Below are 16,847 nucleotides of genomic sequence, written 5' to 3'. Positions count from 1 at the left end.
TGATGTCGATATTATAACAACAAATAAAGATTAAAATGTGATGAAGTAGAATTGCGTCATAAAAATAAGACTTTCAATAGGCTTTGGTTCTAAAATTCATTAAAGTTGGAGAAAATGTTATTAGTTTCATGAACGTTTTTTGATTTTAAAAGCTACATACAAGACTCGTAGAGATTTATAATCAAGGTTATATTTAGTAATAAAACTGAAGTATATAACAGTCAGATATATACTTTATAATTAGATATAACATTTCATTTAAAATAATGATTAGATTCCTTATAGTTTAGAAAACATTGAAATCTATCTGAATGCAGTAAAAAAAAATGTATGCTTCTATTTTTTTTTTTTTTTTTTTTTTTACTTTTTCGTATACATAGTGAAGAAGTAGTATAGCAATCTTTGAAAAAATTCGAATTGAGATTTTGATGAAATCTCCACTTTTGAAACTCTCCGCGTTCGAAAAACACATTTTGGAAAATGTCTGTCCGTCTCAAAGATAACTCAAAAATGCTTTGAGCTAGGTTGATGAAATTTCATATACGCTCTTTATACCAAATTTGTTTCTACCAAATTTTGAACTAACTCCCTTCAGAAGTCTGTCTGCCCTGCTCTTCGAATATACGTTAACACGAGAACTACAAAATGAAAATGGCTGGATAAATAAAATTCGGTTCACAAATTTAACTTATATAGCGTAAACACGCATCAAAGTTTGAACCAAATCCGACAAGGGGTTGACCGTCTGTCGGTCTGTATTTTCAAATACATGTAAATGCGATAACAAAAACGCAATGTCCTAAGTATATCAAATTTGATATGGCATTTTGTGATTTCAAAAGTAGTTTTATGCCAAGTTTTTGTTTCAGGCGGTTGGGAAAAACGCGTCTAAGGTCAAAATTCGATTTTTGGATGCCATTAACCGCAAGCCAATGATCAATCATCAAAACACTCGCCAACGATAACACGATAGATTCTATAAAAATGCTATATTCACGCCAAGGATTATTATTCCTTGACTATTGCTCGCCGAAACCATGTAAGGCATTCTCTGGAATAACATTCTTAATAGAGAGAATGAGAGAAAGTTTTAGAGAGACGGAAACTTTGGATTTCTTCCATTCAACATGTGAGAAAATGTTATTCTTTTGGTTTGGGACTTTTGAAGCCTCAAAATGCGTAGGTAGAAAATAAATGGTTTAGGCCTGTGGTGAAAGCTTATAAGCAAGTTAACAACTACGCTGCACGAGCAATTGCTTTTCTAATGTGGTCATGTTACTCCGCTACGAACCAGAAGGTCCCAGGTTCTATCTTCGCACATTACAAACCGCCACATTGGTGACCTCGGACGATAAACCTTCGTACAGCTGCTGTGGCGCCATCTACTCACGGCAACACAAAGTCGTCAGGCTCACGTGACGCAGCAACATAAAGCCGTCAGACTCACTTGGCGCAACAACATCAGCAACAGCAACCACTCATCCACACACGCTCGCCGCAACTCAAATGGGTACAGGCGCATTCGAATCAACAGCTAATACATCACCACTCAACATCCATATCGTTCGTCTCACCTCCGACTCACTGAAGGGAGAGTACTGTGGTGAACCTTATAAGTCAGATAACAGCTACGAGACATAAGTATTACTTTTGTCTTGAGGTCTTGTTACTCGGTTGTGAACCACAAGGTCCCAGATTCTATCCTCGCTCATATTAATACGTTACAGACCGTAAGAAGTTGTCGCCCGAAGAAGCACAAAGAAAAAAAAAAGTAATCACCACGAAGCAATGAGAGGAGGTATGGAAAGATATATATAATATTATAAAAATATAAAAAGAAAATGTTCTCACGTGATACTTTGAAATCTGCGATAGCCCTACAAAGCTGACTGATTCCGAATCATATGCCTTATCCTGGCTCTTCCTGCAAGTTTGTGCTGAATCAGCCGGTATATTGAATCGTATATTCCAATTCACACATGTTCTGATTTTCTTAAAACTAGAGCATGTGTAAATTAGTTATTGCTACTAAGATACCTTTTTATAGGTATACTTTTCAGTTAACACCGAACCGGTTATTGCCAAGCTAAAATAATTGATCCAGCTGTCGCCAAATATAGTAAATTGTAGCCAAGTAATAGTATAGTAATTGTCAACGCAGTAAATTGTAGCCAAATATTGGTGGCAGACCTAGGCGCGTTAACGCTGCAAGTAGACGTCGTCAAACATTAAATTACTGCTAAACATTTGCCACAGCATAACAATATAGTATGGATAGTACTCAAATACTGGAGTCGAGAATTAATGTTGGCGAAAAAATACCAAAATAGAACTAGCTCAATCTGTAGTTCATGGCAAAACAAAAAAAAGTTTGTTGAAACGCACTTAAGATAAGTAAACTATTTCTAGGAAATGTTTTTATTTTTATCCATAGAAATACAAAAATAAATGTTTGTACATGTATATACTAAATGTGTTTGCTTCATTTTTAATATATAATAAATTAAAAATGGCAGTACAGAAAGTTTGTTTGATAAAAATGATAAAAAGAATTTTTCTTAAATTCTCTTCAAAATGTTGAATCATAAAAGAGACAGGCTTATATTTCGTGACAAATATTCAATGTTAGTATTTATTATAAAACTAAAAATAATATGTCTCAAGTTTATAGTTTTATACAAGTAAGAGTTGTGAGAGGTTAATTCTTGGACTAAATTCAGATCACTCATGGAAAAGAAAACAAACTCTGATGTGAATGCTTGCTTGAAGGTGACCTTTGGTGAAGACTTCGGGACAGATTCATAATTTCTCTTTAGTTTTTCATTTTATTCTTTTTAAAGCACTATAAACCTAAAGCTTATTGATTTTTTCTAGTTTGGATAATTCACTTTGTGTTTTAAAAGTAGTTGTATTTCCACACTCTAAATGCAATCTATCTTCCTCACAAGTTTCCTTTTTTTTTTCTCATAAAATATTTACTTAAAAATTGCTTTTTACTTTTTGGTTTTTGTACATTCTTATTCCATTATGAATTGGTTTTCAAAAATTCAATTTTTGAAAAGTAGATCTTTTTTTTTTTTTTTTTCAAAATGAAAAAAAATGATTTCCTTCTCCTTAAATGCTGGCAAGATTTGAATTAATTCCTAAAACTAAAAAAGAGAAATCAGTAAATTCTTTTATTTTAAAATTGCATCGATTGATCCATTACAATACATGGAAGAAGAAAATATCAATTCGCCAGTCGAAGCTTGCATATCTTATAAAGGCATGTATTATAATATAAGACCTTTGTTTATAAAAAATTATTCATTAATTTCCAAATTTTCCTAATCTTAAAAGAAGAAAATACAACAAAAAATATCCAAAAGATTCCACTTCCCATTTCTCTTAAAATTGAAACAATTCACATTACAATTCGCATCCGTATGTTGCTATTTTATCTGCTCATCACGGAATAATCGTTAAATCTCCATTATGAGGTCGTCCCTATCATATCCAGATACAACCTCTCTCCGTCTTTTGTGAGTTAATGCAATTTACGACGAAAATAAATCAAACCTTTCAACAAAAAGCACGTGTTGGAGCATTTTGGACTGGCTGTGTTGATTCCTGATTCCTTATTTTCGTCTGTTGTATTACTTATTTGATTTCACTAATTAGCATAATATTTTTGGAAATTTATACTATCCGTAAAATGTATGATGCAAAGATTGATCAAAATATTCGACAGTGCACTAAGAACCGCAGTGGCCTGGTGGTAAGGTCTCGGTCTCGGAACCGGAGGGTTTCAAGTGCTGGACACGATTCCAGCGAAAAGCCGTCTTGTAAGCGCGTCTGGTATACGTTAAAATCGTCTGGGACAAACGTGCTCTCGTTGGTGTGGAGAGGGGGGTACCAACTCGGGTGTTGTCCTCGTCATCTGACCGTGGTTCAAAAGTACGCGGTCTGTCCCAAAATAGCCCTAGTGTTGCTTTAAAGCATGACGTTAATACAATTAAACTCGACAGCACACTATTCATTTTAATTGCGAAATTTCGTTCATAGATATTTATTAAATAGTAGATGATTTTTTAATTTAAATTTTTTGTCAGTTTTTTCAAAAATCTTTTGGATTAAATTTTTTATTTATAAGTATAAATCGAAATTTTAATATTTTTTTCTAGATAAATTCAGAGTATATTATCATACAAATTGCTTTTCTGCTTTAAAAATTTTAAAAATTTGCTTTTTAATTATAGTAATTTTTTCCTTTGTGCATTTTTAAAAATTTTAATAAATTTTTCAAGATTTTCAATCTAACAGTTGATGCGATGGATTTTTCACCATTCATTAGCTGCTAAAATGCTAAATTACTATACTGTACTACACTTTATATACATTACTACACTTTATATACATTACTACACTTTATATACATTACTACACTTTATATACATTACTACACTTTATATACATTACTACACTTTCTATACATTACTACACTTTCTATATATTACTACACTTTCTATACATTACTACACTTTCGTACTATAATCAGTCTTTAATACAAAAAAATAAATAAATCTACAATTTAACATATATGCATCCGTGCTTTTATTTCAAATTTAATGGAAATATCTCCATTGCGCATTATTTTGATCCAATTTTATGAATTAATATATTTGATTTAGAAATGGCATTAAAATAGTATTAAAAACGCAGACGATAAAGTAAATAATGCTTTTTATCGTAACATTACTATATCACGGTATTTCGAATTAAAAACTTTGCAATACTACTGTGTTAGCATAAAATGAAAATTCATCCGCTGAATTATGTAACTTTTTTTACTTGAAAAGTAATTACTTAATGCCATTCTGAGACACTGATATAAATATTGTCAAATTTATATAAATAATTTCAATTAAATTATTTGATTAATTGTAATTTAAATTAGCATTAATCAAATAATTGTAATTATATTAATAATGATAATCAATATAAAGAAAATTCCTAGATAGGTTTAAAGCGTAGTTTTAATCCACTAACGATTATTATTTTTGTTGTTGTTACTGTTTTCGTTCTTTTTCATCCTTAATCTTTCCATGAGAATTTTCTCGGGAATAAACTGGAAACCACATGTTGCGCATAAATATTAATCAAACTATACAATTTCTATTTAACCATTTGATTAATTGTAATTTAAATTAGTTAATGATAATTAATTTGAAAAGAAAAGCAATCGATACATTTAAAGAGCAATTTTAATACACTAACAATTATTATTTTTGTTGTTGTTGTTTTTCTGTTTCATCTTTTAAGTTTCCGTGTTTTTTTTCCGGGAAAAAAAACAGGTGGCCGCATGGAACTCAGTTTGTCCAAAATTTTTAGGAGAATTTAAAATATATCATCTGGAATGGCGGGTTGAATTTCCTGGATCTAAATTTTGCAAAACATATTTCGAGATTTTTCAAAACATTTTGCAAGATTTTGCAAACTTGTAAGTGCACCCATGGCACTGGCCAGGCATTTTGTATTCTAGCTTTTAGAAGAACAGGATTTATTTTCAGCTTTGATAATTTATAAACCCACTTATAATGATACAATATACAATATAATTAAGGAAGATACAAAGTTGTACTGAATAATTACTCTACATATTGCCTAAAAACTTTCGTATTTCAGTCATTTATTGTCTTGTGTAAATATCGCAAAAAATACAGGGTGTTTCAAAAATGACTGGCATATTTCAAAAATCAATAAAAACTAAACGTTTACACCGTTTGTTGCAATATGCTTGGGAGAACAGTAAATTTTCAAGCAGACAAACTTGCGAAATTAGTTACAATTTTCAACAACAGATGGCGCTGCAGTCTGGAAAAATCTAAATTACGATATTTTCCAAATATTCACCATTTCGTAATCTCAGAATGAAATGAGCAGAAACCCGTGTAAACAACTCAGTCGGGATGGCTTCACACGTAGAACAGGCGTATTGCTTCAGTTGTTCAATTGTTTCTGGATTGTGGCGGTTCACCTGATCTTTCAAGTCCCCACAGAAAGAAGTCGCAGGGGTTCATGACTAGCGATTTCAAAATTTTTTCAAACAGATCCTTTATTGTATCGCTTTTTGGTTACATTAAACTTTCGTTGAAAACTTCGTCTTGTTGCAACAACACCGTGTTCTACGCGGTGGAATTCCAAGACCAGAAAAATCCTTTGTTCTAAGGAATAAACCATTTTTTCACAAAAAGCTTGCAATCTGTGAAAAGCACACGCTTAAAGCAGAAAGACGACTTACAGAAAGGCGAACTCAGACTGCGTTTTCTTCTATATCTTTCAAATCGCCTGCAGCGCCATCTGTTGTTGTAAATTGTAACTAATTTCGCAAGTTTGTCTGTCTGAAAATTTACTGTTGTCCCAAGCATATTGCAACAAACGGTATATTTATATCGCTGCCCGTTTAGTTTTTATTGATTTTTGAAATATACCGGTCATTTTTGAAACACCCGGTAGTTAATTTATCTTCTGTTTATTTTGTTTAGTATTGTTTAATTTATAATATTACAAGGAGTATGTGTATTAAGTTTCACTGCATTGAGCAATTGCTTCTCAAAATATCCGCTTTTTCGTGATTTATATTGTAAGTGGAGGTATACAAAAGTATTTTAGAAAATATTAGAAAGAGAAGCATTCTACGAAGCTATTGGACATTTGCAAACGCAGCCAAATGCTCTTGAATCGGCATAATTGAGTGAAACTAAATCTTCACGAACTATTGCGAACATTAAATTTCGATGTAAACAAGTCGCCACTATTGCCTATTTTGGTACATCAAAATTTCAAATTTGGAATAATTAGTAAATTTGTGTATAATCATCCATGTTTCTATCCCTATACATATTGTTACAAAATTTTTTCTACAACAAATACCGTCAATCAATCGTAATAACGCAGCACATTTAATCGCTAGTTCAGCAGTTTGCTTGCTGTCTCATCCTCTAATTTCTTTACTTGTCGGCGACTCCGACTACTCTCACACACGACTTCCGACGATACACACGACTTCAGAGTGCCTGTCTTTTATAGTTCCGGGAGGCGGGGCTAGAATCTTCCAGACCAATCAGGGCATATCTGAGTGTATCTTGGCTCCTACTGGATGGATCGTGAAACTTCTCAAACTTTCCAGTATCATCCATTTTGTCGCCAAATTAATCGCCAAGCCTCCAAATGCTCGCCAAGTTTGTCGCCAAGCTCTGAGGTCATTGACGCGGCACCCGCTCGGCATGCACAGGACAGATCGTACAACGGTCTTTCTTATGATGACACTATTCGTGACGGGTAGCAAAATTACAGATTTGTAACAATATGTATATCAAAACCCAAAAACCTACTTAGTCAGACAGATAAAATCCGGTAAATGGTTTCACCACAACAATCAGGTTTAGGGTTTCACCAAGAACCAAATTTAGATATTTGTCATATGATTATATAAAATTTCGCACCCAATTCGTCGAAGAGTAGGTTATTTGTTGGTCTACCTTTTATAATGAATGTTAAGCACCGTACCTGAACAATTTATGGAACAGAAATTCGGAGGATGGATTTTAGAAAGTCGCCATTACCTCAAAATTACAGGTCAAATTCTGAGCTTAATGAGTCATTGGGAAAAAGTACTGATCCAAAATGGGTGCATAAATATATTCACAATTCTAGATGTTATCGAAAATTTCCGAGATCAATTCCGTGGCAGATAGCAGCCGATCACAGCCGGAGAGAACAAACATTCATAAGATTATATCCCAAGAAACATCGTATTGAGTATTTTGATTATTGTGTAGCTTGTGTTTTAGTGGCTATGTGCGTTAACATTTTTGCGATTCCAGCTTGATTAAAGAGCGAATCGGAAATTTTATGAGAAGCTCAACGAATCGGCCTTAGAAACGTAACATATGCGTCATGTTTACATTAATACCCCAATGAGTTGTGCAAGGCAATTTGAAACCAGTTTCGTAACATACAAAGAGATAGCAGTACAAGAATGCACATAAAACACAGACATTCATAAGTTTGCGTCCCAACAGACATAATGCTGAATAATGACTTCAGCCCAGTACTAATGATGCCAGAAAATCTCAAAATACTGAATGACATGATGTTGAAAATTAACAGTTTTTGCCAACTATTTAAAAGTTTTAAAATATTTGGCTTTCTTTTGTTGAGGAACGCACATTTAAAGGAATATAGAGAATATTGAGGAGATTTTCTCAAAATGGTGACCTGTCCTCTTAAAACTGGATGATAGGTGAAGTCAGCCATCTAACTCTCCGACCCGCCACGAAGGCACACGTATTTAAACCATAAAAACTGAATGACCGGACCGTCGCAACATTGGCGGGAACTGTGGTTGAGTTCTAAGGGCCGTCACCGGCCACGGTACAACCCTCCCAGAAGGAAGTACGTCCCGTCATCGATGGGAGGAGTCAGATCCCCCACCTATTAGTGTACCCTCTAGGGTGGCGAGATCCAAACACCATGCCGGAAGCATCTCATCCTCAATTCGAGGTGCCCCTCGGGGGGATGGATGATAGGTGAAGAGGAAAGTCAGAGATTAACTCTTTGGGACCGCCTCGAAGAGGATGCTACTTCGGAGAATTGGCATGGAGGGAATATGATAAAAGCAATCGGTCACCGTCGATACTGCTTTGTCAATCGTGGTGGGGTGGACGACTGTACATAAGAAGACATCATACTGAGTAAATTAATTGCTATGTAATTTGTTCTTTTGTGACCATATGCGTTATCTCCCTTGCGGTTCTAACATGAACACAGAGCGAACGTGAAATTTCGAGCTACAACTCTGCAAATATAGTGCGGGACATCGCATATGACGCAGAAAGTTTACAGCAATGATGCCAGATTCTTACAAGGTATTTTGAGATTAATTAAATAACATACAAAGAGGTAGCAGCAAAAAATATTCATGCATTCACAAGTCTTTGTCCCCAAAACCATCGTATTGAGCATATTGATTACTATCCAGTTTGTCATCACTTTTACGATTTCAACGCGAGCAAATAGTTCCTTCTTTGTGAAATTTTATGTGAAGTTCTACAAACCTCTTGAAAGAGGAACGTTGCACATAACGTCAAAAATAAAAAACAGTCTAAAATAAATCATTAACATGTTGATTCAGTTAAAAAACTATTAAAATCTGGAACTAAGTTATTCAGTTTATTAAAAGAGAGAATTTTATAATATGTATTATATTATACAAAATGACAAAACTTACACCTAACTACGGTTTATTATTGCATAAATTGAATTTTTATACAAACGCAAGGTCGCACGTGTTGCTTATTTATATTTTCACACAATGACTTTTTTCATTTCTAAGCAATTTGGCTATAAGTATATATTTTTTATTCCTATTTTTTCTTAAAAAAAATCTAAAGAACACGATGTTTCACGTGTTTTTTTCTACAGTATTGAAAACAATACACAATCGAAAAAATACCTCAAAACAAATTAGCTTTCTTTGTATTTTAAATAAAAAATAATCAAAATTTTTCGATATTTATGTGTTTTCTATGTCACCAAGAAAGGAGAAGGAAAAAATAAACAGATCCGTTTCAACCAGCAGTATTTTTTTAGCATAAGCAAGGCGTCTCATTTTTTTTACCCAAAATAGTCCACACCAACAGAATATAATCCGTGTCGTTCGTCTTGTGTCTGTGGTTGGTTATTTGATGAGAAATAATTTAATTCCAGCCTGGGGTTTTATTTATTATGTCATTTTTTTTTTCTATGACCCGAGTGGTGCTTTTTCCACGTGTAGCTTTCATCCGTTTAAAGTTCTTCTCGTATTTCGACGATAGTTATTTTTTCTCCAGATATGGGCAAAGAAATGGCGCACTAAATCAAGAAAGTTGGCGTCTGGTCTATTGTTCTGGCGAAGGCGCATTGTTCTTTTGTATTAAAACGGAGGGACGGCGTCTTTCTTTTCTGGTCTGAAGAGAGAAGACTTTTCATACGAATTGAAAGTCTGGTGTTGCTATGAGTGCCGGTCTAAGGGGTACTTTCTGAATTATCTTGAAAAGTATAGGAAAATTTCAGTGCTTCCACCAATGCTTTTGTTAGTATTCAAATCTAAAAGTTAAGTTAAATTTTAAGTTAATCTAAAAGTTCAAGTTAAAATTCTAAGAAATAATGGTTTAGATTGAAAGGATTACCGGCTAGCAGTGACCAGGCTTGGGAGGGGGTAACAGTAGGTTTATTTGTTCAGGACATTATGGGGGGGGGCTAACTAGCTTTTAAAGTTTGATACGATGAAGAGGCGAAGATATACTCCAGGTCCATCATTTACTTTTGCTAAACTAATAATGACGATTGGGGGAGGGGAGAGAATCATCTTATGACCCCGGCGCCATATACCTTTGCTATGCCGCTGATAGTCCAATAACTTTAGCCAAAAAATGGTGCTTCTTGAAAAAATTTCATGCCAACTTTTGTTTTGTATAGACTTAATTTATGTCGTTTTAAATTATATTTCAAAAGTTCCCGATGTTCTGATGTACACTTCCACATTTTCTTAGGGGAGAGTGGTTAAGAAGTTTATATCTTCACAATCTGGGCATGGGCTAATGACTAAGGATATTAAGTCAGGAAAAACTATGCCTAAAGTTTTATTTTTTAAACCGTTTGCTAATTGAACGAATTAATTACGAGTGAACGAAGTCCTGAATGGAAGAAACAGAAAGAATGAAATTTAATATAAGTTATTTACATCATAAGTGTTGATTTGCATTAATTTTTTGACGAAACCCTCCAAACGGTTGTCTATCTGTCCTTGTGTGTGAACGCGATAGCTCCGAAATACAATAAATTAAATGATATATTTTTCTATGTAATTTTTACACCAAACTTATATATCTGCATCTTATTTTCCATTAAATTCATCAAACCATTGACAGTGTGTCTCTTGCTATTTTTTTTAAACACCATGATCAAAAAATACTACCATCTAGATTAAAATTATTTGGTTTGTGGTTCTGACAGTCAATCGGGGAGAGACTCGAAGTATAGTAAATCCCAAACTTAAAATGCATGCGAAGATAAAATACCTGTGCGCTTATTTCACTCTTTTTTTTAACGAGATGTAATGAATGGGGCTAAAATATATTATACTCTGAATGTCGGTATTATGAAAATGTATCCTTATATAACACCCCTTAAAATTTTATTTAAAAGATGAATTTTCTCATTTTTCAGAACGAATATCTTGTAGCAAACGTTTAGTAGAATGACAATACTGAACTTTGCTTCTTGTAAATAAATTCACAATGTGCGATTTTGCATTAAGATTAAAAATTAATTTGAAATGGTGAACAGCAAATCTCAAAGAACGAGCGTGCTGCCCCTTTAATATACTTAATTATATTCTTTCTTTCTTTTTCCTTTTTTTCCCCACTTCTCGTGAAATTTGTAATATTTCAGTAACTCATTTCACGTTGACGCTTCAGAATTCGACTTAAAGATAAGAACGCGGAATTATACGAAGTTAAATGTCGAGAAATCATCTTTCATATGGCCAGTTAGTTATAACTATAGGTTTATCAGCACGGAAATACCAAAAAAAGTCGTGTATTTGAGTTTTAAGACTGTATTCGTCGAAATATTTGAATTTTAAGACAGTGTATAAATCAGTTTTGTGAGGTAATATTTTCTAAAAAAATAACTATGAAACCCTAAAAATGTACTTAATTTTTAATTAATTTTTAGATTTTGTGATATTTTTCCTGTGTTGGTGAGCTTGTGTAGCAAATATAATCAAAATCAAACGGAAACTGCAGATTTGAAAAAAAAAAGACATGCAAACATTTATCTTTATATAGTTAAATATTTAATCCCTCTTGGTACAAAACTGATTTAGATTTATTTAGATGGCTCATTCTGTTCAGGAAATATCATTATTTCAATCACTATAAAGTGAACTGAGATATTTTAAGTGTGCATGGAGGATTTTTGTCTTAGAAGATTTTTTAAATCAATAGCTACTTAATTATTATAATCAATAGCTACTTAATTACGTATATAAATGTCAAATTCTGTAATTTGATGCAAAAGGCAGACACGTAGATACATGTGAAAGAATGAACTTCAGTATTTATTTATCAATAAAAAAATAATGATAAATTTTTTAAACTAAGAATGAGGAGGTAAAAACTTCTTTCACTTTAAAAGACATTGAAAAAGGTAAAAATACAGAAGCCAGTAATCGATGCTTTCCTGTACAGAGTTGACGTTTATTTCCGTGAATTTTCACAAGATGACTGCACAATTTAATGGCATCCCGTGTTAAGCATAAACGCGCATGTCATATAAAAACTTGCCGTTCTTTTTCTTATTCTATAACACCACAACGTTTTCCCCTTCTGCTAAATGTACAATGAATTAATTTCCAATTTAAATCGGCTCTGCCACTTGACGTCACGTGAAATGTATTTAGAATAAGTTAAAAATTTTCCAACACAAATTTTTAATTTTAATTGTGTGTACAAAAGAAGGAAATCTATTGAATTTATAACATTTTTCTTTATTTACCATCATTCATTAAAACGATAGTTTTGCATTTGAACATATACATGAAGGCATAGTGGAATCATATGAATATTCATCAATGGAAATCATAAATATATATTTTAACGTTAGAACAGTGTACTTAAAAATGACATAGATCCAATTCATATTTGACATGTCCTTTCTATGAAATCAAGATTATCAAAAGTAGAAATTAATATTTTAAATAATCTTATAAGATATTTTATGAATATAATATAAAAGAAACATCTTTATTCATCTTATGGACCTGTAACAACATCTTAAATAATGATCTTTTTCTTTTTTTTCCTTCATATAGTTATTAAAATTAATTATAATATAGTTAGCAGAGTTAAGTCAGAAAATAAACAGTCGAACTATCTATTTTCTAGCAGGGTTGAATAATTAAAAGTTAGGGTGTTCATTAATTGTTGTCGGGGTTTCCGTACCTCATAACTTTCGAATAAAAAATATTACGCAAAAACCGATTACGTATTCGTAAATTACAACTCAAAGAATTTTATTAATGATATTAAAGTGTAAAGCTTGCGCAATTTGCACTTTGTAGGCATTCAGCTGAAGGCGATTATGTATTCGTAAATTCGCTGAACAAATTTTGACTTTTGATAATCGTGCGGGTTCTCCGAGCCCCATATTCTACAGTTAAGTTTATTCACTTTTTCTGACACATGAAAAGTGGATTCGTCACTGAAGAACCATTTCCGAAGGTAATTTTCATCATCCTCAATTCGAGTCAAAATTTGTTCAGAGAATTTACGAATACATAATCGCCTTTAGCTGAATGCCTACAAAGTGCAAATTGCGCAAGCTTTACACTTTAATATCATTAATAAAATTCTTTGAGTTGTAATTTACGAATACGTAATCGGTTTTTGCGTAATATTTTTTATTCGAAAGTTATGAGGTACGGAAACCCCGACAATAATTAATGAACACCCTATATATTGATACTTCAAATGTTCTTTACAGATTTTAATTTCTTATATTTCAATATCCAGGCAGAAAACTGACCACTCATACACCAGATAAAAAAAAGAAAGTTTACATGAATTACAAAATTTCAAAAGTTTGAATTTACAGAAATTATTGGAATTAAGTTAGAAAGCAAATTGGTGGGTTGTCTACTCTCTGGCTATACTAAATAACAATAAATATATTGTTGCTACAAATATTTCTTAGTCTTTAATGCAGGAAGCGTCAGTACCCAAAGTGAATCACTCATAAGCGAGATTAAGCAATACAAAGTAACAAAAGGGAATAACCAAAAGTTTGTAATACAGAAAAGGAATCAGATGATGAAAAATTGGGATGTTTCTGTTCTGGTTACACTGAATAGCGCATGTATAACAGTTACAAATATTCTTTACAGTCTTTCATGCAGGAAGCTTCAAAATCCAGGCAAAATATCGACCACTCACTTATAGGATATAAAAAAAAAAAAGAAAACTTACAAACAATACAAAATCAAAAGAGGAAACCATGTCAAGAAGATATAAAGCTAATTAAGCTTCTATTATTAATATACATAAATCAACATTGGCACTATTCCTAGTAACTGAAATTATCACATTTTGCAAAGAGTTATAATGCATACAAGAAAAACTAGACACTGTATATAATTACTTAATTTATATTATATCTCTCTGGACAGAAAGGTATAATGAAGCAATCCTCTATGTCTAAAATACAAGTAGATCTTGTAAAGTATTAATAAGAAAGAAAATTAATCACAAATTGGACTTAGAATGAGATTATCCTATGTCCTTTATTCATTGGTATGATACAAATGCAGTTTTAGTTCTTGAACTCATAATATATACAAAGATTTCAAAAACAAATCCCCCAAAAAGTTATGATTATTGCTTGTAATAACCATAATCATAACCTCTAACAACCATGTCTATCTAACAATAAATTACACTTCCATCAATAGAGGAATACTTTCTAATAATGCATTTTTACGAAACACAATTACATGACTATAGAAAACACCGACTTGCCTTGTTAATCGCAAAAACAATACTTTTCTAACCATTCTTGCAATCAATCTTCAGCCACATGTAACTGTTACACCATAACTACCTGTTTTTACCAACTTTGATGCATTCTTTCCAAATACGATACCGAAACTAAAATTCAGCTTCATTCCATTCCAAAAACCATAATGAGACTTTCACCCATGGCAGCGTCCACTTATCCGTCATGCTATCTCCACTCCACTGCTGGCAGAGGAATTGTCCAGCAAGGATTGACCAGACACGGACCTGGTCTGGATCCTTGGAGACTTCTCGCCGGACACCATTTGCGAGATGCTCTTAAGAGGTTGGATGGCCTCTCGAGTGACTCTCATTTCGACGTCGCAGCAAAGCCTCCAAAGGACCAAGAAGGATCCGATGACCACTACTATCGAGGCCACCAGTAGCCCCAGGAGGGTGCCCATGGTGAATTCCTGGGCACGCATGAAGCCCGGCAGGATATTATTCTCGGACGTAAGGTTTGTAGAGGTGTCATCGTGCTTGTAGCCCTCATAATCTGCGCATGAAAAAAAAAGAAGTTTTATTTAATAACATGAGAGAAGAGCTCTTTCTATACTAATTTTAAACAAAGGAAAATGTATATGAATTGAAAAAGTTAATGACAAAGTTCACACACACATACATAATATTTTAACTCCTTGCATTGGCAAAAGATTTACAGATGCGCTTGACAAAACAATCCACTGTAACTCGCAAGCGAAGCCATACAAAGCATCCGACACCTTATACAAATCGGAAAAAGATTTATATCTTCTAAATGAATTAATTTTTGACCTAAGACTGTGCCCCGACAAACAATTTCATTCGAAGGGTCGCGATCATCACTTTTAACTGCTGTGGTAATTGCCTGCCAACATGTACAGCACCTTGTTGGCAATGGCAAAAGCATTCAGGCGTGCGTCTTTCCAACGTAAGTTATTAAGTAAGAATGCATTTTGAAATTTGTTTCAAAATGTTGAATACGAAATCCTAGCATAATCAACTGGGATAGATTTAAGCATTTTGCTGTTCTAGATAGTGTACGCTTTGAGGTTTCTCTTTAATAAAATGATTCATTTAGTTCCATCTTTTAACATGCTCTTAAATTAATATTAAAGTTAAAATGTTCTTATTTTAGTTATTTAGAAGAAAAATTGCATTTGCTGATATCCAAGACTGCGCGATATCCACGTTTATGCTCAATTATATTTAGACTAGCTAAATAAACATAATGAAGTAGACAAAAGTTTGACTAATTATATTTGATACATTATTAATATTATTCTAAATATTGCATAATTTATAAAATTTATATATTTTTTTACAAATTTATTTGGCATTTAGATTAAATATACTATTTTTAACTGACCTGCTTGCAACCATTCTGAGCCAGTAGTTTTTGGCAGCTGACTAGTCAGAAATTCCGCATTGGATACTCACACGGTCGTTGCAAGAAAAATTTTTAAAATGCCAAAATTATTAACAATGCCACAACACCTTATTAGGGAAATTAAAGTATTCATTGCTTATTCCATAAAAAAAAACTTACTACTAATTGTCCCCCACAATTAGTAGTACTGAATTTGTATTGCTGATTGTTGGAGCTTGACATTTGTTATTTTCCTTTTTGAGCATTATTTTTTACACATATTTCGATAAATTTTTGTTCTCTGCTACGAAATCTCAATGAATAATAGAAAATACAAAATTTTATTGGTGTCTAATGCAACATCATAATGTACAGTAATTTAATAATCAATCAACTTGATTACAATTCAAATTTTGAGTCATTCGAATCCTGGTTATAGCCGAAATGGACAAGAAATCTTATTCGACTTTATTAAATTAACACTTATGCGCGTGGCAATTGTTCGAAATTAGTAAAAGAAAACGAAATTAATATTAGAAGCAATGCCTTCTAGACTTTCTTGACTAATAATTCTCATATTTTAACTATATACCCAAACAAAGCTCTCATGCTGTCAGGGAGGAAAATGCACTCTTCAGGGAAACGATTCAAATGTGTTGTTTTAAACTTGTCTATTCATCATTATTAAGCCAGTATGGAGGAATGTCATAGCTGTTCCCTACTCAAAAACGTATTAATTCAAATAAATGAAATTTGGTGTGTGATCATGTACCTACAATTGTAATTCCGTGTCAAGTTTTGATTTCAAACGATCGAGGGGGGGGGGAGGAGAAGCATCCGGAATACAAATTCTATTTTCGGGT

The 16,847-nt window shown here is 32.9% G+C and overlaps 1 protein-coding gene across 3 annotated transcripts in view; it reads right to left on the bottom strand.

Moving 5' to 3' along the window:
- Window positions 1–12,638: 12,638 nt before the first annotated feature.
- Window positions 12,639–16,847, bottom strand: part of LOC129971522 (uncharacterized) — a 35,081-nt gene continuing 30,872 nt past the window's right edge. For all 3 annotated transcript variants that reach the window (XM_056085376.1, XM_056085374.1, XM_056085375.1), the window contains exon 3: window positions 12,639–15,132. In XM_056085376.1, the coding sequence (XP_055941351.1) occupies window positions 14,801–15,132 (332 nt within the window). In that variant the 3' untranslated portion in view covers window positions 12,639–14,800. The remainder of the gene's footprint in view (window positions 15,133–16,847) is intronic.

Source organism: Argiope bruennichi, chromosome 6 (assembly GCF_947563725.1).
Source record: "Argiope bruennichi chromosome 6, qqArgBrue1.1, whole genome shotgun sequence".
NCBI classification, from domain to species: domain Eukaryota; kingdom Metazoa; phylum Arthropoda; class Arachnida; order Araneae; family Araneidae; genus Argiope; species Argiope bruennichi.
This window is presented reverse-complemented; position numbering and strand designations above follow the sequence as displayed.